Source organism: Chelonoidis abingdonii, chromosome 8 (assembly GCF_003597395.2).
Source record: "Chelonoidis abingdonii isolate Lonesome George chromosome 8, CheloAbing_2.0, whole genome shotgun sequence".
NCBI lineage: Eukaryota > Metazoa > Chordata > Testudines > Testudinidae > Chelonoidis > Chelonoidis abingdonii.
Genome location: NC_133776.1, coordinates 77,323,965 through 77,348,615, shown reverse-complemented (window position 1 = coordinate 77,348,615; position 24,651 = coordinate 77,323,965). Strand labels below are relative to the sequence as shown.

General features: G+C 41.1%; 1 protein-coding gene across 3 annotated transcripts in view; it reads right to left on the bottom strand.

Annotated features, from left to right (window-relative positions):
- The window catches only part of HDX (highly divergent homeobox), a 95,784-nt gene that overhangs the window by 24,190 nt on the left and 46,943 nt on the right, over nt 1-24,651 (bottom strand). For all 3 annotated transcript variants that reach the window (XM_032765484.2, XM_032765485.2, XM_032765486.2), the window contains one exon: nt 10,646-10,792. In XM_032765484.2, the coding sequence (XP_032621375.1) occupies nt 10,646-10,792 (147 nt within the window). The remainder of the gene's footprint in view (nt 1-10,645; nt 10,793-24,651) is intronic.

Here is a 24,651-nt window from a genome sequence, read left to right as displayed (position 1 = left end):
CCAGCAACGGGGGGAGTCTCACACAACATGGAGGAGGATTTTGTGGATGAGGAAGAGAATGCACAGCAGGCAAGCGGTGAATCCATCCTCCCTGGCAGCCAGGACCTTTTCATCACCCTGGAGCCAATACCCTCCCAAGGTGGGATCCCCGATTCTGAAGGTGGAGAAGGCCCCTCTGGTGAGTGCACATTTGTAACTACAGTACAGGGTTTAAAAGCAACTTGCCCTGTACTTGCCCTGAAAACTTGGGATGCATTCGTGGCCAGACAGCTACTGGAAAAGTTTGTTAATGTGTCTGGGGATGGAACGGGAATCCTCCAGGGACATCTCCATGAAGCTCTCCTGGAAGTACTCTGAAAGCCTTTGCAGAAGGTTTTTGGGGTGGGCTGCCTTATTTCGTCCTCCACAGTAGGACCTTTTACCATGCCAAGCCAGTAGCAAGTGGTCTGGAATCACTGCAGCACAAAGCATAGCAGCAAATGGTCCTGGGTTTTGGTTGCATTGAAGCAACATTCGGTGTATATCTTTCTGTGTTAGCCTCAGGAGAGTGATATCATTCATGGTCACCTGGCTGAAGTAGGGGAATTTTTGTAAGGGAACAGTAAAAGGACCCCATTCATGCTGGGCTGTTTGCTCTTGGCTAAAAGGGATCATCCCAAATAGCCACGCAGAGGGGAGGGGAGAAGTGTGTGCTACACATCCACCTGAAAACTGCAGCCTCTCCTTTTTAATGATAAACCCAACCGGCATTGCTTGCTATGGGAAAGGAGGACGCTGCAATTTGAAGGCATTTGAAAAAATCCGCATATCCTTTGGCTTACCATGGCTGCCTGGAAACTGAATTCTGTTGCCCAGCCATGTGTGATGTGTCATCATACCGGCAGGCGCTCAATATAAAAGGCAAAATGCAACATTGTACCTAAAGCACTGCTGTGAATTGCTTGATTCACTGTGAAAGAGTCTCATTTTTGTTCTCAGAAATGTATAATCTTAATCTTTACTCTCCCTTTTTATCCCCCTGCAGCTGCAGATGTTTCTATGCTCCCATTATCATCTCCGTCCCTGAGGTTATCGCAGATTAGAAGGCAAAAAAAATTCTGCACTCGCGATGACATGTTTTCGGAGCTCATGCAGTCCTCCCGCACTGATCGGGCACAGCTGAATGCATGGAGGCATTCAGTGGCAGAGTCCAGGAAAGCATTAAGTGAGAGCGATGAGAAGAGGCAGGATGCAATGCTGAGGCTAATGGGGAAGCAAACTGACATGTTCAGGCATCTGGTGGAGCTGCAGGAAAGCCAAAAAGAACACAGACCACCGCTGCATTCACTGTACAACCGCCTGCTCTCCTCCCCAAGTTCCATATCCTCCTCACTCAGATGCCCAAGAACGCAGGGGGGCAGGGGGAAGTTCCGGGCACCAGCCACTCCACTCCAGAGGATGGCCCAAGCAACAGAAGGCTGTCATTCAAACAGTTTTGATTTGCAGTGTAGCTACAATAAGCAATGTGGCCTTGTCCTCCCCTCCTCTCCCATCCCACCCGGGATACCTTATCAGTTATCTCCCCTTTTTTTAAATTAAGAAGGGATGCATGGTTTCAAAACAATAGTAACTTTATTTCCTTTGCCAGCTGTGATTGAAGGGGAGAGGGTGGTTGGCTTACAGGGAGTTAAAAATCAACAAAGAGCATCAAGAAGAAAACACACACAACTCACACCATTGCCTGGCCAGTCATGAAACTGGTTTTCAAAGCCTCTCTGATGCGCAGCGTGCTTACCTGCGCTCTTCTAATCGCCATGGTGTCTGGCTATTCAAAACTGCCATCCAGGCGATTTGCCTCAACCTCCCGCCCCGCCATAAATGTCTCCCCCTTATTCTCACAGACATTAGGAAGCATACAGCAAGCATTAATAACAATGGGAATATTGGTTGCGCTGAGGTCTAACCTAGTCATCAAACAGCGCCAGAGAGCTTTTAAACATCCAAAGGCACATTCTACCACCATTCTGCACTTGCTCAACCTATAGTTAAACTGCTTCTTATTACTGTCCAGGCTGCCTGTGTATGGCTTCATGAGCCATGGGAGCAAGGAGCATGCTGGGTCTCCAAGGATAACTATTGGAATTTCAACATCCCCAACAGTAATTTTCTGATCTGGGAAGTAAATCCCTTCTTGCAGCTGCTCAAACAGCCCAAAGTTCCTAAAGATGCGAGCATCATGCACCTTTCCTGGTCATCCCATGTTGATGTTGGTGAAACGTCCTTTGTGATCCACCAGTGCTTGCAGCACCATTGAGAAGTACCCCTTGTGGTTTATGTACTGGTTGGCAAGCTGGTCTGATGCCATGATAGGGATATGTGTTCCGTCTATTGCCCCACCACAGTTAGGGAAATCCATTGCAGCAAAGCCATACACTACAACCTGCATGTTTCCCAGAGTCACTACCCTTGATAGCAGAATATTAATGATTGCATTGGCTACTTGCATCACAGCAGCCCCCACAGTAGATTTTCCCACTCCAAATTGATTCCCGACTGACCGGTAGCTGTCTGGCGTTGCAAGCTTCCACAGTGCTATCGCCACTTGCTTCTCAACAATCATGACAGCTCTCATTTTGGTACTCCTGTGCTTCAGGGCGGGGGAAAGCAACTCACAGAGTTCCAGAAAAGTGGCCTTACGCATGTGAAAGTTTCGCAGCCACTTGGAATCATCCAATACCTGCAACACTATACTGTCCCACCAGTCTCTGCTTGTTTGCCAGGCCCAGAATCGGCGTTCAACCTTATCAACCAGCCCCACTTCCGCCACAAAGTCCCAGTTGCCATAGCCCATGCTTTTAGGAAAGTCTGTGTCCATGTTCTCATCACAATCATCCTCATGCTATCGTCTCTTAGCCAGGTTCTTTACATACTGCAGTATAATGTATGAGGTGTTTACAATGCTCGCAACAACAGCAGTGAGCTAAGCAGGCTCCATGTTTGCTGTGCAATGGTAACCCAGGCAAAAAAGGTATGAAATGATTGTCTGAAGTTGCTTTCATGGAGGGAGAGAGGAAGGGGAGAGCGATGACATGTACCTAAAACCATATGCGACAATGTTTTTGCCCTATCAGGCATTCGGAGTTTAACCCATAATTCCAATGGGCAGCAGAGACTGCGAGAACTGTGGGATAGCTTCCCACAGTGCACCGCTCCATGAGTCCTTGCTAGCCATGGTAGTGAGGACACACGCCACCAACTTAATGCGCTTAGTAGGGACATAAACAATCAACTGCATAAAATCTATTTCTAAAAATCGACTTCTATAAAAAAATCACCTTAATTTCATAGTGTAGACATACCCCAAGTCACCACACCTCTCAACAGATACAGATTTAGACTTAAAAGTATACAAGTATGACCAGATAGATGGTAAGAGACATGCTTATTCTTTTTCCTAAATTACATACAAAAACATTAAAAGAACATTATTAAGATTGCAAAGTTAAGCATTCAAAATTTAAAAATGCCAAAATTAAGGTTGCCTGTGGCTTCTTGTCTGATCTGTCTCTTCCCTTCCCACCCACACTGGCTCTCAGATTCAGTCTCTGACACAGGCTCTGCATTCAGTGTTGGTCACCTCTTTACGAACCCTCCCTATCTCCATGTCCCAGCCTCTTTGCCCAGCCAGTCTCAGTCTTTCTTCCTATCTAATCTCCCGTCACCTCCATTCCTCCTCAGACTGGTTCCTCATCCCAGTCTTCTTGCCCAACCTGTCCAAGCTTCTCCTTGAGCTCCAGTCTTGGTCTCCACACCCAGCCTGTCCCTGTTTCTTGTCTCTCCAGTCACAGTCTCAACCAAACTTCTTGTTCCAATCCACTCCACTTTTCTTCCCCTCCAAAATCTGGCTTTTTGTTTCCTCTGTATTCAAATCAGACAACTTCTTCCTCTGTGCTACCTGGGTGTCATCAGGGGAATCACTGAAAGCACAAGGTCTCTGGGATGAGTTCCCATGCCCAGCTCCATCCTGACTTTGGGATGGCACAGGCAGAATGTGGTCAGCACTTGGAGCTGAGAGGCACTGTAACATGATCAGCGAAGCTGAAATCTTCAGATATTTTTAGCAGCTGTAATCAAGAAATCTCTAATGAACATGTGCAAATTGGGATTTACATCAAAGGTTTATAATTTGGCCAAAATCGGGCAGATTTTAATAGAGATGGAAAAGGCACATCTCCTGATAAATTTTGAGTCCTGGCTCCAAAGCATGGAGGTACTAAAGTGTAAAAAAAAAGTTGCCAGAATTTTTTAACATTGGCAAAACAATATATTTTTCCTTGCCTCATTCTCAGAAATAGCTCGACTGTTTTGGCTGAAATAAAAAAAATAAAAATAAAAAAAGCCCAAAGAAGACACCCAGCATGGAAAATTTGAGCCCAAAGCGTTAAAGTTTTACAAAGATATAAGACCCTATTTTCAGTTTCTTATAATGCAAAGTGTCCGGCATCTTTAACAACAGACAGGGTTCCCAGCTTTACCTACAAGACTATGCCATGCTGTGTGTAGCTTTTTTCAAAATTAATTACCTTTGAAACAAAACTACTTTAAAAACTTCAAATTGTTTACTCTTCACATGGGTTCTGATGATCCCTTGCTCTTGGATTATATGACCCTTCCCCTAATCTACATTTTCATAATAAAGAATGTACAAGAGTTCAAAAAATGGGCAAATTAGAGCATTTTAAACACAGTGAGTATAATTTGAAGTTAAGGACTTTCTCATAAAATAATTTGCCATATCTTTAACTTCATTATACTTATGGCAGCAATGCATGGTGCTAACTCCTGTAGGGTTTCTGCACCATTACCACAATTTATCTTTCCTTTATTTAAGAGTGAGTCTGCCTCTTTGTTCCCTTTCACAGTGAATTACTGAAAAAATCCAGCAAGAAGTTATTGGAACACATGGACAAGGCAGACTGTTTATTTTTCTTTTTGATGTGTCATTTCTGCTTTCAAAATTCTGCCAAAATAGAACCGTGTATTCACTACTGTACATTGAATATGCCCCTTGAAATACATGTATCCACTTCTCTGGAATCCAAACTTAAAATTAGAAAAGAAAATATATGCCATGTATTTACAGGCTTTCCTACAGCAAACAACAATCTATAATGAATATTTTGGAGCAGTGCATTGAGAAATGCACCTAAATATATACCTTTCTTTTTTCCGTAAACCAATTGGCTTCACCCCAAGAGGAATACTGATCTAAACGAAATATTCTAATTTAATTTCTTCATTATACTATCTCCTTGAAAAACCCAAATCAACACTCTACAAAGAATGCAAACTTTAATTACTTACAAAACCCCATTGTCATGCATCTGTCCTCTGTTCCTCAAATTATTTCTGATTATGAAATTGTGCAAAGAAGGTTTTTATTTCTAGTCATCATCCTTGTGCTCCCAAAACATTCAAGTGGCTAAGAGCCCAGGTCATCACCATGAAAGCTCTTCTAATGTAAAACATCGAACTTTGGCATGAATGAATAAATCAGTCAAGAGAAGGAGGATTAAAAAGAAACAAACTTCTAATTAGACATAAAAATCTAGGTAATTAATCAAAAAAATAAATTAAAGAAGTATTGGACAATTTAATGAGGTTTTGGTACAGAGTTCATGTGTCTGAGAATACCACAAAATAACCAGCATTGCTTCTGGTGCCTTGGAAATCCACGGAAGGCCATCTGGGGGTGTCAAAACATATGCAAGATTAATGTATAGCCTGTAGTCACTCCATGTGACCACAATCCCTTTGGAAGCATTGGAGCCAGAGGACAAACTAAACCACTGAACCTGAAAGGACTGAATCTGATGGAATTTGATGGTGCACAGGGTTGAAATGTCATTCTTACGTGAGAAAGGAAAAGCAATAGGTTTCCCTCATATTCTCTGCACTAAAGAATTCTAATGATATATGGGGCCATGCTTATAGATCACGTATGTGTGCCTTTCCAGAACAACAACATTTCTTCTTGGGAACAAATTTTTAAGAAAAAACGATCCCCCTTAAAAACCTGATGCAAAGCGGTAAAGGCTGTGGGGAGGGGAACTGAATAAAATTAAAACTAGGTAAAATGAAAAAAAAAAAAAAAAGACAAAAAATGTGAAAATTGCGTATGTACATTAAACCATTTATTTTGATCACACTTCTTCACAAACTGAAAGAACATAGGGAATATTTGTTTTAGTTTCAAGTAACTATACCTGAGTGTTATGATGCAAGTTTGGTACTTACTTCTCTGAAACAATGTAACCAATTAAATTATTAAGTCATTGATTACAGGAATAACTCCCAAATAAAATCTTTGTTAGCTAATAGTTAAGGCTGAGAAGTACTACTCTAAACAATATGCTCAATGAAAACAATGTTTTAAAAAACAAACACGCAGTCACCAGCTAAGGTTAAACACACAGTTCTGACACCCGACTTAAATGAAGGCACAGACCGCAAATCTGTGTCTGTTCAACAATCTTAAAAAAAGCCTCTGCCCTTGCAGTGCTGCCATCCTCCAATCTTTCATGATTTGTGCCTTTCAAAGCGAGGTCCTGTTGCTGAAAAAACCTCTAAATGATAACTTCTGTTATTCTGATATGAAGGACATTTGAAAAGGGCTTTCAAAAGTTCACTGGTTATGGTGAAAGTCTTCTTCCATTTTTAAAATGTCCACGTATTGACCCAGTAGCAACACCACGTCAATTGCCTTATCGCCTTTTAAATTTGGAGAGTGATGTACTGTTAGGCTTAGAAGATTTATAAACATAGGAACACTAGCTCTGTGTTGAAAAATACTTGTAATTGTCACATCAATTATACTCATGTTTACATAGCACAGCACCTTGAAAGCCCTAACACATATAGACACGTTTTTAATGAGAAAGAGGGATGATTGCCATCTCACTCCTACTGGTACAATCATGAATTGGTAAAATATATATATTCTTTTGTATATGGTTGTAAAGTAGAGTACAGTTTGCTCAACTGTTGTATGAGTAAGAGCAGTGCATTTCAGATATTATTAACGCCAAAACAGATTTAGGGTACCCCTAGAATAGCTCACCTACTAACCAATCTGTTTTCCTGAAGTATGGGTCTCCAGGGTGGCTAAGGAAATACCTGGAGGACATAGACACAGGCTTCTGATAAATGACTGACACAAAGACACTGTTCTTTTCAAAACAAGGCACCTTTTTATTGGTGCAAATAATAATCCCTAATACAACAATAATCTAACACACAAATCTCTTATAGCAAGTTAAAGAACACCCCAAACCATACTACCTTACAGTTGAGATGATCCTAAGTGATGTGCCCTGCTTACGGTGATCAGTTGTTCAGAGGTTGCTGACAACAGTTTTAAATGTTCTTTAAATCTTACGTATATACATTCTCTTTACAAATAGCACAACACACACACACACACACACACCTTTATTAACGCAAGCGCACACATACACACTGATACTCATTACATTATTCGGTAATATTGTCTGACAGACTTACTCTGCGCTTACGGTTTCTCCTGAACTCTCTCTCTGCTTCCCTCTGCTGCTGTGTTGTTTTTACTACTTCTCCCACTGCTGCTGGACCGGGGAGGATACTCTGCTGCTGCTGTCAATGGACTGCTCAGATAAGTTTTGCTCTTCTTCTCTGTCCTTCTTGCCTATCAGCTCCTACTCTCTTCTCTTATCAGCCCACTGACACGCTATCCTGCCAGAACTTTAGACACCTTTGATAATATCTTCCTGTCAGATCTTTACTGCACATGTTTACTGCCAACATTCCATGCATGCTCACTGCCAGTTCTATTTTTAGTGTGCAGCTGTTTACCTCAGGGTTATGATCTGCTGACCTTTCCCCTACTTTGGTATTTCCATCAATTCTATGTTGTTTACCTCAACTGACCTTTCCCCTACTTTTGAAGTATCATATGGGGTAACCAGGTGTCTTGATTTTATAGGGACAGTCCTGATATTCTTGGCTTTGTTATATAAGCTCCTATTATCCCCTATCCTGATTTTTCACACTTGCTATCTGGTCACCCTAGTGTCATGTGCCCTCCAGTTTCCAATGGTGGAGTGATTTGATGCCATGGCACCCGCGGGCACCGCATTGGGGACCCCTGCCATAGATGATAGTCAAATACACTAGACAATTTCTATTATTGAACATGCTCTTCTTATGAACACAAGACCTGATGCTGAAAGCAAAACCACATAGCCAGACCCCTGTAACCATACAATACTCCACTGACTTCAATTCACAGGCATCCTGAAGCATATTATGACTTGCAGAACTGGAGGATCAAAGGGCTTAACCCAACACACTCTATCCAAGATGTCCTATTAAATAAATAATTGGGCCCATAATGCCTAAAAAAATATTGATTTACTGATCTCTAATGCAGTGGTTCTTAACTTGAGCTGCACGCACACCCTGGGGGTGTGAAATGCCCTCTCTGGGGGTTCAAGACACACCAGATTTTTTTAGAAGGTAGATCATCGAAAACAAAAATTAAGAATAAGCACATCAGTACAACTACTTTGTTTCATCAAACCTATGTATTTATTAACATTATACATTTTTTAACAATTACTGTAATATACAAACAAAAAAATACATCTAGGTTTAAAGAACTGACCTACTTCAATGATTTTTGATAAGGGGTGCGAGAACTATTTTGAGAACCAAAAGGGTACAGGTTGCAGTAAAGGTTAGGAACCACTGTTCCAAAAGAGTGCAGTCCCATGCTCAGTATCTGATCATTTCCATATACCAGCATAAAACACCCAAATATTTGAGAAAGTATAATACCTTTGCAGTAGCCTAAATCCCAAAGTATTATGTATTACCTGTCCCTCTTTTAGCACCTCCAGGCTCAAAAAAAATCCCAACACTATTAAATGTGAATGTAGAGAATTGTCTCAGTAATTAACCTTCCAAAAATGAATTAAATGTACAAGACTATATTTTTCAGTTCTAATGTTTTCTATTTTAACAAGTACTGGTCTGTACTTAATATGACACGAGAGTGCCTCCAAGGGCACAAAGGGATTTAAGTAAATTTACCTAAAAGAAAAATAAAATTATGTTTTGATCACATAATGGTAAAAAGCCTTTAATCCAAAAATTGAAGTATTACAACAAAACAAACATTCATTTAAATGCTTGTGTATATTTCAATTTATTATTGATATGATGAAAATTTCATGCACTCCCCATAGTTTATAAAAAACTATAAACACTACTTAACTAAATAATAAATATTTTCATTATTGTGGTGCTTAGTATAGCTCCTACAGGAAGATGATGAAACAACAAGTTAACTAAAATGAAATATCATGATAGAGTTAGCTTGGATTCAAGATAAAAAAATAATCCTGTGACTAACACCTACTTGTCAGGACCATAAAAAGTGAAGATCAAAGTAACTTGTCACGTCCATCTTCCTGCTAATAAAAGACTGTTCTCTACACTATGTTGTCCTGCATTTTTCTCCAATTATTCTATAACAGTCAGGCAAAAGAACTTCCACCACTTGGTTTGGCAAAGTAGTTCAATATTTGTAAACTGTTCCAACTGTGCTCCCTCTTACACATTACACAGCCAAACTACACACATTACATTTTGTTGAACTCTTCTCAGAAGTCAATTCCTTCATCCCTAATTGCTCTAAATTCCTCCCAACTCTCTATTAATCACAGGGCTTGAGAATTCTAGGCTTCACTTTAGGCAGAGTTTCACTTGTATTGAATGAAGAGATTATCACTTTTCTAACCCCTGAGCATGATGCATCTGTATAAACTCTATCCATATGTGACCACCATGTTGATCACAATTCTGCAGCTCTGCCTACTGCTGTAGTACCCAGATTTCAAGTTCAAGGTAGAACAGATTCTGAAATCCAGATATTTTAGAATGTCACTAGGATTGCATTCTTCTCTACACCTCTGGAACATCTGTCCACTGGTGTCCAGTATCATTTTACTATTTTCTTCAGTTACATTGCATGGCTCTCTAAAGTGATCAACCACATCAACATTGTATGCATTTTTCTTCCCTAAGGAAATCATTGATGACTATATGAACTACTAAATGGAAATTCCCCAGCATCCCTCAGGATATCCTTTGCCCTCTTTGTCACATCTTATCCTGGTTCCTCCAAAGTATTTCTCCCCTCCACACACACACACTTTGATCAATTTCTTTCACATATTTTTGATTTTACACCAAAAGCATTCTCTTATCCCTAGAGGCACTTCGTATTTTAGTCCCATCATAATTGCTAGTTCTTTCCAATCTGCTGGGATACTCCTGCTCATTTCAAATCTTAAATAAATTCCACTCTAAATGGAATGTCAAATGTTTTGTAAAGCTGCTCTTGCTGATGATCAATAAAAAAAAACAAACAAACAAAAAAATACCTCACCTGAGGGCTTTTATCTATATATAGACTGGTGAAAGAAAAAGAGTACATCCTAACAGGTCATTCATTATTTAATATGTGAAATATATTTCTGGCTACCTCATGCAATTTTAAAAGGATTTTTATCTATGCTATTTTTGCTTCTGAAACAAGATAACAGAGGGATGGTACATTTCTTACCCGCACTATTTCACAGTCAACATTTAATTCTGCAGCAACAGCTTCAATTTTTTCTCTGCAGACTGAGCCCAGGCTGGTCATGCCATTGTCCCAGTATTTCTTGAGAGTGGCTAAATCTCGGTCACTAAACTGCGTGCGGTCCTGTAGCTGTAAGACAAGAAGTTATGATTAGAACAAGATATAAAAAAAGGCTTTCAGGTGATACTGCCTTGTTCACAAACAAAGTACTTTGGAATCACAAAACCAAAAAAATCACTTGATGGCCTTCCACTTCCTTAGCCTCTCTGTTCTTTGAATTGTCTCACATTGAAAAATTGACATTTTCAGGGAAACCAATCTATTAGATTGGCACAGAGTCCTCTGGGATTCACTTCTGTCGGTGGTCTTAGATCCCAATGGAAGTTTTAAATGTGTTAGCATTGTTTAATTCCACCTTATTTGATTTGCTTTATTTCACTTTTATAAGGTTTCATGATAAATTATGGGGTATTTTTTGCTTCAGCTGTTTACTTTCTCTTCACCCTATTATGTGTATTATTCCTCAGGGGTGGAGAAAGTTTCCTCATTTTTTTTTTTTGCCAGAACTCTTATCTTACTGAAAACTACAATACATGCATAATTCAAAGGATTCCAAGTCCCCTAAAGAGAATCCTTTTATGTTTATATGGTAGGCTCCCGAGTTTAAATTGTTTTCACTATTTTATTTATGATTTACCAAATGTTGTGTTTTGATAAAACTGCACATGCTAGTTGACAACAGATATAAACAAGGACACTGGAAAATGATTCCAAAGTTACCTACCATTTCCTTGATTTGTATGGTTGTGTATTAAAAATGTATGTATGTTGTACCGCACTGCAAGTAAAACCATTAGCTCCAGTAACACTCATTAGTCCAACTATCTTAATCATTGTTTCCACTTCCTCACGCCAACAAATAGATTTGCCACCTCTTGCTGCGAAGAATCTATAGAGGCAGCTACTTTTGAAGTCTACATAAAGAGATATCAGAAACACATCTGCAGATGCTTAGTTACTTATTATTTACATCAATTACTGGAATTAAATATCTGAAACCAAGATATCTATGTCAGAGGAGAAGAGAATTTTCAAATAAAAAGCTATTAAAACATTAATTTTAAAGTGAGTCATCAAAATTAGTGGAACCAAAATTATCACTAAGCTTTTTGATAGAATCCAATATTGTTATTTACCTCTTTAGTTATAAGTCTCTGCTGTTTTCCCCCTTTTCAAATAAATGCTTAACGAGTCATTAAAACTTCATCCCTAAATTAATATAAAATAGGTGTGCCAAGATATAGTCTGTTTTCTAGAAAAATGTCCTGTTTAGAGTGATTATGTAATTCAGTGTATGTATAGTGTAGTATCAACAGATTATATTCACTACCAAAAAATACTCCAAATACTACCTTGCTATATACAGTTTCATCCATCTAGGTACAGTCAATTCAGAACCTTTCTTCACAATCTACCATTCAGAAATGAAAGGGAAAAGGAAGGCCAACTTCCTAACAGACTCTGTTCTGAGACTGAGGGCTCTGCAAATATCTGAACTGTTTCATTTTTCCCTATGGACTTAATTTGAGCAGAATGACAAAGTAGATACTTCCAGGCCCACTGATCAAATACCCCCCTTTCTATACCTACTAGGATGGGGTGTTTGGGGATCTACAAATGACTGGAGGTATTCTGCCTCATTCTCATTCTGCCTGCCTGGAACAGGTGGGAGGATAAGGGGCAGGCCAGTGACTGAAGGAAGGGAAGGAACTGCTGAAGGTAAGAGTAGGTGCATGATGGAAGACATTTAAGAATATTTCAGGAAAAACATGGGGACATATAGACAGCTCATAGCTCAGCGGTTCTCAAACTTTTGTATTGGTGACCCCTTCTCACACAGCAAGTCTCTGGCCACGTCTACACTACGGGATAATATCGAATTAGCTAAAATCAGTTTTATAAAACTGATATTATAAATTCGATTTCATGCGGCCACACTAGGCACAGTAATTCGGCGTTGTGCGTCCATGGTCCGAGGCTAACGTCGATTTCTGAAGCGTTGCATTGTGGGTAGCTATGAGATGACGGTTATCTCTCCCCCTCTGTACTGTCCGCTGCTATCATGAGTGCCCCTGGCTGAAATGGGCGGGGGCGCAACGCAAAAGCAAAATTGGGATTGACTCACTTGGGACTGAGTCAATCCCTCCCTTATGGTTTCTAAAAATAGAGTCAGTCCTGCCTAGAATAAGGGGCAAGTGTATTAGAGGACCAGTGTATCAGAGCACAGCTGCTCCGTGTCAGTATTCACAGGGGGTGCCCCCTGCAACAACCCACCCGTTGCTTCCCTCCTCCCCCAACCTTCCTGGGCTACCGTGGCAGTGTCCCCCCCCATTTGTGTCATGAAGTTATAAAGAATGCAGGAATAAGAAACAGAGACTTGTTAGTGAGATAAAATGAGGGGGAGGCAGCCTCCGGGGCTATGACAGTCCAGGCAGTACAGAATCTTTTCTTTACACAGGAAAGGAGGGGGCTGATGAAGCTCAGCCCCCAGTTGCTATGATGAAGACAGTTACCAGCCGTTCTGTACCATCTACTGGAGTAACTGGGAGTCATTCCCATTTTTACCCAGGCACCCCGGCCAGCCTCACCTGAGGCCAGCCAGGAGCACTCACGGGCTGATGCGACGACGGATATCAGTCATATTGTACCGTCTACCACCGGGGGAGGGGAGAGGAGCGGATACTGCTCTTCACTGCTGCAGCATCGCGTCTACCAGCAGCATTCAGTACACATAGTCTGGTGGTGACATTGAAAGAAGTCAAGAAATGATTTCTTTCCCTTTTCTTTCACGTGGTGGGGGGGGGGGGGAAACTGAGGAGCTATTCCCTGAACCACGCCAGACACTGTGTTTGAACCTACAGACATTGGGAGCTCAGCCAAGAATGCAAATACTTTTCAGAGACTGCTGTGGACTGTGGGATAGCTGGAGTCCTCAGTACCCCCTCCATCCATGAGCGTCCATTTGAGTCTCTGGCTTCCCGTTACGCTTGTCACGCAGCGCTGTGTATCCTGAGATTTTTTTTCAAACGCTTTGGCATTTCGTGTTCTGTAACGGAGCTCTGATACAACAGATTTGTCTCCCCATACAGCGATCAGATCTAGTATCTCCCGTACGGTCCATGCTGGAGAATGTCGATTTCCGTCCACACTAACCGTAATCCGATATATTAATATCGAATTTAGCGCTACTCCTCTCGTCGGGGTGGAGTACAGAAATCGATTTAAAGAGCCCTTTATATCGATATAAAGGGCGTTGTAGTGTGGACAGGTACAGCGTTAAATCGATTTAACGCTCTTTAAATTAATTTAAACGCGTAGTGTAGACCAGGCCTCTGAGTGTGACCCCCCCCATGTAAATTAAAAACACATTTTTTATATTTAATATTATAAATGCTGGAGGTGAAACAGATTTTGGGGGTGGACGCTGACTCCCCTAAGTAATAACCACATGACCCCCTGAGGGGTCATGACCCCCTATTTGAGAACCCCTATCATAGCTAGTTCAACTTCTAGCCTGACTTTTTAAAAAAACCTTGATGGTAAAGTAGTACTGCATCTGCTCCTGGGGATACCATAGGAACCATTGCTGCAGCTACTTGCCACTCAGGCAGTTCTACATGGTCTTTGCCTGAGAGCTGGTCGACAGCAGAGGAGAGGGAACCAGGATTTGTGGATAGTCTAAGTGAATGGACCCTCTGGCTGCTGGAGAAAAATCCCTGGGAGTAAACCATGCAGCTGTCTTTCAGTGTAAGGATTCAGTTCATGGCCATGAACTGATACTACTTTACTTTCTCCCCTATACTGTTGTTCCTTGGGGGAGGAGAAGAGGGAAGCCACTACTGTATCTCAAAGAGGAGGGTGGAGGTAAAGGAAAACCTCAGGAGTTAAATTAACCAATTCCAAGTTGTAGTAAGGCTCAAAGTCCAGTTTAGATATCTGGTTCCCAATGTTTCACAATATTCTAGGAAGACAGTTCTCTTGCTGCAAGGAAACAGAGCAATATGGCAGCTTTTTCAAGGTGAAGGTGCTAAAACACAACCACTGCAAGACATGGCAGGTTCTGTTGCTAAAATTAAACCACCTAACAGTATATATCTACAAGCTTATGCCAGCATTCTATTATCCATAAGAACATAAGAATGGCCCTACTGGATCAGACCAAAGTTCCACCCAGCCCTGTATCCTGTGGTAAATGCCAGGTGCCCCAGAGACAATGAACATAACAGGTAATCATCAAGTGATCCATCCCCTGTCGCCCATTCCCAGCTTCTGGCAAACAGAGGCTAGGGACACCATTCCTGCCCATTCTGGCTAATGACCATTGATGGACCTAGTCTTTTTTTAACCCTATTATAGTCTTGGCCTTCACAACATCCTCTGGGAAGGAGTTCCACAGGTTGACGACCAAAACAACACATAGCTAGACCAAACATCCACTACTAACAGTGTCAGCAGTGATTAATTTTGCAATGAGGTGTGTGGTATGGAGAATTGGGGGCAGAGTTAAAGTTGCAGTGTACAGTAAATTGTGAGAACAGTAGGATGATTCTGGAGGGGAGGGAGAAGAGAGAAAGTATAATGGGTAAGTTCTGTTAAGTAACATAACTTTTCACTTCCTCGCTTTTGTGGGTTTGAGCCAGGTAGGTTATGTGTGTAGCAACCCTAACTACTTACAATAGTGTTTGGTGTTTTGAAATAGGAAGGAATTAAGTAGGGAGTGTTAACTCTCTTTCCCTGGATAACTTGTGACAGACATTAATAGTGCCAGCAATACCCCTTTGCCACATACATTGACCAAACCGGACAGTCTCTACGCAAAAGAATAAAAGGACACAAATCTGACATCAGGAATCATAACATTCAAAAACCAGTGGGAGAACACCTCGCTAACCACTCAGTGACAGACTTGAAGGTGGCAATTTGCAATAAAAAAAACTTCAAAAACAGACTCCAAAGAGAGACTGCTGAACAAGAATTAATATGCAAATTAAATACAATTAACTTAGGTTTGAACAGAGATTGGGAATGGTTGGGTCATTACACTAATTGAATCTATTTCCCCATGTTAAAATATCCTCACACCTTCTATGTGTCATCTCGATTATCACTTCAAAGGTTTTTTTCTCTCTCCTGCTGATGATAGCTCATCTTAACTGATTGGCCTCTTACAGTTGGTATGGCTACTACCACGTTTTCATCTTCTCTGTATGTATAAATATTTTCTTTTTGTGTGTTCCATTCTATGCATCCAATGAAGTGGGTTTTAGCCCACGAAAGCTTATGCCCAAATACATGTGTTAGTCTCTAAGGTGCCACAAGTACTCCTGTTCTTTTTGCAGATACAGACTAACACGGCTGCTACTCTGAAAGCTGTCATTAATAGGGTGCTTTTCCTCTGACAAGTTAAGAAACACTGAAGTAGCAATTCAGCCCAAGTACCAAATCTTGTTTTAATTTTTTTACATTAATCAACAGAATATTTTAAAGTGATGTATCTGTGGCACTGACATTTACCACAGGGCATTTTTTAAAAAAGCCCTGCTGTTGTGACCAGAATAGTAGAGATGGGCAAGCCAAATAAGACTTCAGTCTGCCTTGAGCAGGGTGCTATGCCATGTGTCAATGAAAGAGGAATAGTAAAAACTGACAAGTGAGAGAGAACATTTTGGCATTACTTCCTGGGGGCCACAATGACCTCACACTTGTCTACTGCCTGTCCTTCAGTGCTTATTCTTGTACAGCCAATGTCATCTCCTTTTGCCCTACCCATATGCACAGCGACCCTTTCTAGCTAGATAAGCAATCTCCTATAATTGTTCTTATAGAATTTTTATTAGAGAAATCAAACTACTGTAGTTTGCTCCCTGTCACTGTTAAGCACCACGGACAACAGAAACAAAGTACCTAGTGGACCACTGCATGTAGGAAAAAAAGTCTGACCAGACTTGATCAAAGCAAATGTGTCTTAGGGCTGGTCTACACTACAGGAGGAAATCGATCTTAGATATGCAACTTCAGCTACGTGAATAACGTAGCTGAAGTTGAATATCTAAGATCGGATTACTCACCACGCGAGATCGATGTCCGCGGCTCCCCCTGTCGATTCCAGAACTCCGTTGGGGTTGGTGGAGTTCCGGAATCGATATAAGCGAGCTCGGGGATCGATATATCGCGTCTAGATGAGATGCGATATATCGATCCCCGAGCAATCGATTTTAACCCGCCGATACGGCGTGTAGTCTAGACGTAGCCTTAAAGTAAAACTGTGGAAAATGCCCTTTGGCAACATCCCTACAGAAACCCTGCTTTTCCACTTACTGCTGCCATGCAGAAGAAATTTAAGACAATTTTAGTTTTACCTCCTTAACAGAAAAAAACTCTAGTCTTTAAGATGCCACTAGCCAAATAACGTTTTGCTTCATTTACATGTCAAATCAGGTATTTTAAATTGCTACTGTACATCTCCTTCAAGAGCAAGTATAAGGAAAAGCATGCTGGTATTTCTCCTAGGCAGAAGTAGGGGGGACAAGCTTCTTTACCTTACAAAATGGTTCTTACTAGGAAAGTTTTACATCACAATGGAAATACACGTTTCTCGCAAAACCTTGAAAGGGGAAGCTTCATCACAAGACCCTAGAACCCCAGTTCTGGCAAGACCTTTGCATCTGCAAGCCATCTCTTACTTCTCTTGTTTTAACTTCTGTTTCCTCCTCCTACATCTCTGTCACTTTTTGGTCCAAGTCTTTGCTTTATACTTCCAGGTATCAAATGATGGCTAAATATTTACTCCCTGGAATTAAATTTATCAGTTTTGTTATCCATATGCTGAAAAGCAGATTTGAGACAATTTTCTGTTGAAATGCTTCAATATTAGCTTCAAAAAGCAGTCCTAGGGAGCAAACTGAGTCAACAACTCTGCCAGACCCTGCGTTATATGCTGCTTATACCAAGGGTTCTCAACCTTTTTCTTTCAGAGGCCCCCTTAACATGTTATAAAAACTCCATGGCCCACAACAACTGCACCGAAGAGCTTTTACCTTGCAAGAGCCAGTTCCATTGTGCCTGAGTGGCCATGGCCCTCATCACAAAGATTAAGTTACCTTTTAGTTATCCTTGGCCCAAATCATTGAGTATCTTGAACAAGACTCCATACATCCGAAGAAGTGGGTCACAGCTCATGAAAGCTTATACCCTAATAAATTTGTTAGTTTTTAAGGTGCCACAAGTCTTCTCATTGTTTTTGCTGAAACAGACTAGCACGGCTACCCTTCTGAAACTTGTCTTGAAGAGGAGAACACAGACCTTGAATTTGACATAGTATTCAATGGTGAGCCAGTGTAAAGAGCAGATGACAGGTCTGATGTACTCACAGACCAAGTTACTGAGGAGATGTGCTAATGCATTCTGTACTAGACTAGATGGAGTTTCTTGAGGACTGACAACTCTACACTCAAGTAGATAGAATCACAGGGTTAGAAGGGACTGCCAGAGTAATATTGCCACAGTCCACTTGAGATGTGAGAAATGCATTTTTCATTGATGCCAGATAATCATCTGTCAGGATGAGATGCCATCTCTTGTCCAGCCATGGAAATCAGAACCTAATATAGGTATTTCTGAATTTTGTTTTTATAGCTTAGTAAAACAGACAAACAATATTTTCCCTGGTTGAACAAGAACTAAATGAGAAGTGAGAAAATAAGAGGGAGACCAAGAGGCTATGGTCTTAACGTGATCCTCCAGTCTGTCAGGATCTCATTCTTTTAGGTAAACCTATTTACACTAAATGTTTTTCATCCCAAAGTCCTTCTCACATGGTATACATATGATACCAGTCAAGTGCAAACATCTCTAGGATGAAGGGCAGCACCCATCTGTCTCATAGCACACTTCACAAGAGTAAGATGAGCGAAACTTTGTAGGCACATTGAGTCAAACCAACAAAGAAATGCCATGAAATCTTTTGGCCTAAACTATTGCTTGGTCTGAGGAACAGGAGGTGGTGAAAGAAGGCACAAAAGGGTCTTCATCTCCTTACTCTTGTGTCTACACACAAAGGCCAGTAATAATAGTCCTTGAACTCCTTAGCATATGGACTGCTTCCAGCTATCACCAGCACCAGTACTCTGACAGGACTGGGATGGGATGGGGCGAGTCTAGTCCCATTGCCCCTGATTTCTTACCCATTAGCCAACAGAACTGTTAGTACAAGGTGATATTCAAAAGGTAGCAGAATTGTCCTCCAAAATAAATTCCCTCAAAGCTCCTGGAATTCAGGACAAGTTGCCTTGCAGGTCTCCTGCTGCTTTGATGCTTCTCCATGACCCTTACTTGGGCCAGCCACACTGTCTGACCCTTAACATACACAGAGAGTAGACAGAACCTCTGTTTTTAAGATCTCATTCATAACACCCACATATAGTAAACTGCATAGTCTTATCTCATCTATCTCAGAAGGAAGAAGAGCTGAAAGGACTCTGCTGAGATCTGAACCTGTATTCAGAGTGTCTTTGTATTCCAACATTGCTTAGCTCATAACCCCTCACATTGTGATTCCATGTTCTAGGCAAAACTTCAATGCTGTGGCTCAAAAAGACCAACTTCTACCCTTGGCTGTGAGCAACTATCACTAAAACAGGACTAAGGAATACCAGAATTCCAGTGTCACTCTTGTAGATGGGGTAAAGATAGAGGAGTCTGGAAGTATCACTTCTAGTTAACTTATTTTGGTTTAATGTGTAGTACAATGTCCATCTCAGAGTGACAGTGAATACACTAGGAGGAGAGATTTTGCAATACTATCTTGTTTCTCTCACCTGTTGCATCAATACTTTTCTTTTTAAGCTGCAAGGTTAAAAATCCACAACACCCAAAAATATCCAAGCTTTCACCCATATCAAAACACAAGTCTCAATAACCTTAATTACACATGGAGTAGCAGTGACTGCTATGGTTAAGATTATATTACTGTTTCCATTCTAGTTTCTCAATTGTTCAACTTTGTTTTTTCAAATTTTCACATTTGGGTCTGAAATTTTCCAAGATTTGCTTCTACTTTTGTGATTTTAAAGGAAGTTTTAACAAGAATGATCCAGTTATTTTAAGAAAAGCAAAACACATCACACATTTCTTCAATTTAAAAATAAAAGACCACACTACAGCTGAAATGGACAGGAATTTTTCCTGGTCAGAAAAACTTCTCACTGTGCAGCTGCACCTGTATACCTAGTGCAGCCTTCCTTCTCTGTACATTTTAAAAGCTTTGTGAATAAGCTGTGCAAACATAAAAACCAGTTATTCACCTTCTCCTACCGTTATTATTCAAGGTGTTTTGCATGTGTCCATTACACTAAGTGTGTGTATATCCCATGTACCTGTGCCAGAGGGTTTCCCCTTGCAATGCACAAAGGGGCAGCCATGATTTCACCCTTAGTGTTCCTCATGCACCAAGCTGAGACTATTATGGGACAGAGCTGCCCTGTGCGTCCTCCAGTTCCTTGTATCAGACTTTTGGATGACAAACTCCGCTGTATTGCAGAAGGAGGGTGGATCAGGTAATGGACACATGCAACACATCTCAAAGGGTGACAGGTACTCCAAGGCGAGTAATTGTTTTTTCTTCTTCGAGTAACTGCATATGTCCATTACACCAGGTGATTCCCAAGCAGCTTCTGTGGGAGCTAGGAGTCTGAGTTGAAGAGAGGACTCTTTCCTTATGTTAGCATCTTCTCTTGATGTGATTGTAATGTCTAGCAAAAGTGTGGACTGAAGACCATGTTGCCGCGCTATACAGACATCCATGACAGGAACGTTTCCCACAAATACCATAGAGACTGAGTGTGCAGAGAGCTTTTCTACAAGCATGATGCCCTGGATCTTGAGCATATAATTCAGCTAGTGATCCAATTGGAAAGTCGTACTGTTACAGGATGCCTTCCTATTCATTCTGAGTAGGAGACAGACAACTGAGAAGAGACACAAAAGGCTTTGTTCTTTTCAGATAAAAAGCTCGTGCTCAGCAAACTTCCAGAGTGCAGAGCTTTTGCTCATCTTTTTGAGTATGAGGCCCTGCATAGAAGATTGGTAAGTATATATAGATAGGTTGGGGTGGAATCAGATACTACTTTGGAGAGAAACTTGGAGTTCAGCCTAAACTGTACAGCATTCTTGTAAAAACAAAACACACACGAACACTATATGAACAGTCACTAGAGCAGGGATCAGCAACCTCTGGCACGCGGCACGCCAGGGTCCAAAGGTTGCTGATCTCTGCACTAGAGCATGTAATTCCCCCATTCTTTTTGCCAAGGCAATGGCTATTAGATAAGCCACCTTTGCAGAAAGGTGTAACAAATGGGTAATTAACAGTTCGAAAGGGAGCCCAGAAGGGCTAATAACACTAAGTTCAAATCCCAGTATGGAGTAGGGTCCCTGATAGGAGGGAACAATCTTTCTAGGCCTTTAAGAAACCATTAAGGTGGTCATAAGGTTGGAGGATGCAGTCCCATGACGTGAGGGTGAAACTCCAAAATTGTCATCAGGCTGCACTTTTATATAGAGCTGACTACCAAACCTGACTCTTATGTGTATGAAATAATCAAACATCTTTTGAATGGTAGATTGCATAGGAGACCCAGGGGATATTTACTTTGCAATTAAATGCCCCAGGTCTAACTCATGTCAGCTGGCTCAGGCTCGTGGTGCTCAAGCTGCAGGCTATAAAATTGCAGTGCAGATGTTCAGGCTTGGGCTGTAGCCCAGGCTTTGTGATTCTGGAAGGGGGGGAGGGTCCCAGGGTCCAGCCTGGACCCAAAACATCTACACCACAATTTTACAGTCCCATAGCCTGAGCACTGTGAGCCTGAGTCAGCTGATATAGGCGAACCACTGGTGTTTAATTGCAGTGTAGGCATAGCCACCCAGACAAAGAAATGTTTCCATTTACTAAGGTATGTAGCACTTATGGATGGTTTCCTACTTTTTAAGCAGGACTAACTAAAACCTGCACATTCAATGCAATCTCCTCTGAAGGAACAAACAGACAGTATGCTCTGATTGACCACAGATGGTGGGAAGGAACTGAAGGATGAGCAGGACGGCTCCACCCCTTTATAGCCTCGGCTCGGAGCAAAGGAACATCAGTGAGCAGACATGGCCACTGCCAGGGCCAGCTTTAGGCTGATTCCCCTGAATCGGCCCTGCGCCTGAGAGGACCCCGCGCTGGCACCTAAGAGGGCCCTGCGCCCTAAAGAAAATCGCCTAACTTACGCGGCTTTTTAATTTTTACTCACCCTGCGGTGCTCCGGGTTTTCGGCGGCAGTCCTTCAGTGCCGCCAAAGACCCGGAGCGAGTGAAGGACCTGCCATCAAAACTATTCGAATCAGGCCCCACACTTCCTAAACCTGGCCCTGGCCACTGCTAGAGAAAACTCTCTGGCACCACTGCATGAGATGCATGCATCAATTGTGTAATGGACATATGCCATCACTCTAATAACTTTGCACACAGCGCACGTGATTGTTCAGTGAAGAACTGGTCAAATCAAAAAGGTTTCACTGGAACACTTAAAAGCATTTCTCTTCAGTGAGGGTTATATTCATGCCACTGTACAGAGAAGTAAGGCTGAACTACACTTACATATCCAGCTAACTCAGCCACATGGGGAAAGTTTGTAAGACAAGAAAGAATGAACAGAGGGATATGTTTTCAGGTATGATGAGGACAAATCTCATGGGCACACTTTGGCCAAAATTTTCAAACCTGAATGTTTAAAGGCAGGCAAGTCAGTCCATAGCTAGGCAAGGCCATAAGTGCCCTGATTTTTGAAGGTGCTGAGTACCCATAATACATTAACTCTGTGCCATCCACTCCCAGCCTCCTCTCCTCATAGGAGTCTTGTCAGGAATGTGTCGAGGAGGCCCTCTGGCAATCTCCAGCCAGCAGAGCACCCCCCTGGGGCCACTGCATCTAAAGCGTGTAACAGCAGCCCTGAGGCTGCTCTTATTGATGCCAAAGGAGGACAAAGGTGGCTTTAATCCACATTTGCTTTCCCACATGGGGTCCTGAGCTTGAAGATCTGACTATATATGTCATTTCCATTTCTCCTTCTAAAGACTTATTACAGATGGAAACCTAAAACCATACTGAAAGACTTGTGAATATTCTTTTAGAATCAGTGCAATTTATGCATCATGCCATTCAATTAAAATGCAAGCAAGAGAGCAAGTATGTAGGAGTTACTTCAAAATGAACCCTAGTATCTGCCACTGAAAATCCTAGTTTGAAAGCTGATGAAGGGGCTAGTGTTAAAGCTATATCATAAGAAACAATTAGTTGTTTAGATTAAACTACATTTCTCACCTCAATTCCCAGGGTTTGTTTTCCATACCAGGTCCTCCATATGTGCCCATACAAACTTGCCACTTAGGTACACAAACGACAGAAGCATCAGCATATACAATCCATGTATTTAATATCTAACAGTTTTATTTCTTTTCTTCTTCTGTAAATTGCCAATTATTTATATTATGTTAAAACTCTCAAAGGAAACAGATCTCACAGGAAGCACCAATATGATTTCCTATCTATAGCCAAGGGTATGGAAAAATACTGGTTTTGACTCTAGATCAGTTCCTCAGAAGGGCCTGTGGATATTATTATAGATAGCAGAAAGTCAAATGACATAAGTTTACAAGGAAACTTCACAACAACATTTTCTATTTTTGCTTTCCTTCCTCATTTTTTATTAGTAAGAGATTGTTGTTTTTTAAAGGTGATCTACCAAGTATGTGTGTGTGTGTATAGGGGGAAGTATCCTTTTTGTGATTATTTCTTTTAATTTATAATGACATGAAGAGGAACCTCTGCTACTTGGGGCACCTTTCACAAACAAACAATGCAATGGGGTTTTTTGCTTTTTTTTAAATAAAAATGTTCTGTCTGAGACACACAAGGGGTGTCAATTCTCTGTCCTTGGAGGTCTCCTTGGAGGACAGATGCGGATTGTAAACTTTCTTAGCCCTTGACTGAAGCAATCGGGTGTTGGATGTTTAATATATTACCTCCCAAGTGTTTCAGATATTTGAATTAAACAGATGTTACATATAGCCTACTATTTTTCTCAACTGCGAAGTTATTTTTTTTCTTTAGAGATAATCTGATGGTTTGTCCACACATAGACTTGTTCCTGAATAATCAGGAACAGCTAATTGGGAACAATTCCATGTGGTGACAACCCATAAGTTTAAAGGCTGCCAGAAATACCACTTCAAATGAAGTTCAACTGTACACACTAAATATTTAACAATGTGTAGCCTTCTGTTTTTCTCCAATTTCTCTCTACACAACTGTATTTAGAACCCTACACTAGATTATTCTGAATCACAACACAAAATTAGGTATTTTGTTTTCCTACCACATGTTCAGACAAATACAAATTATTTTGTCCTTTTCTTGGATCTCGTTAGAATACAATTTACCATGTGCACACAGAGAGATTATGTGAAAGATGGGAAACTGCTGTCATTCGTTAGACTAGTAAACCTGCAACAGTTGAAAATGGTTTACAAAGCATCTTCAATTGCACTGATTCAGGCTATTTAACAACACAAATTAATATCAAGACAGTTAACTAAGATTACTAAACAGCGTTCTTGGCACACACATTATTCTATTTCCAGAGCAGATTTACAGTTACTACATAAGCTAAATTATGTACGGATCAACATCAGCACATTTAGTTTCTGTACATGACAATCTAATCTACAGTCTAAGATTTCATGTATCTTCAAGAAAGGGAAAAAAGGTGATCCGAGTAACTATAGGCCTGTTAGTTTGACATCTGTAGTATGTAAGGTCTTGGAAAAAATTTTGAAGGAGAAAGTAGTTAAGGACGTTGAGGTCAATGGTAGTTGGGACAAATTACAACA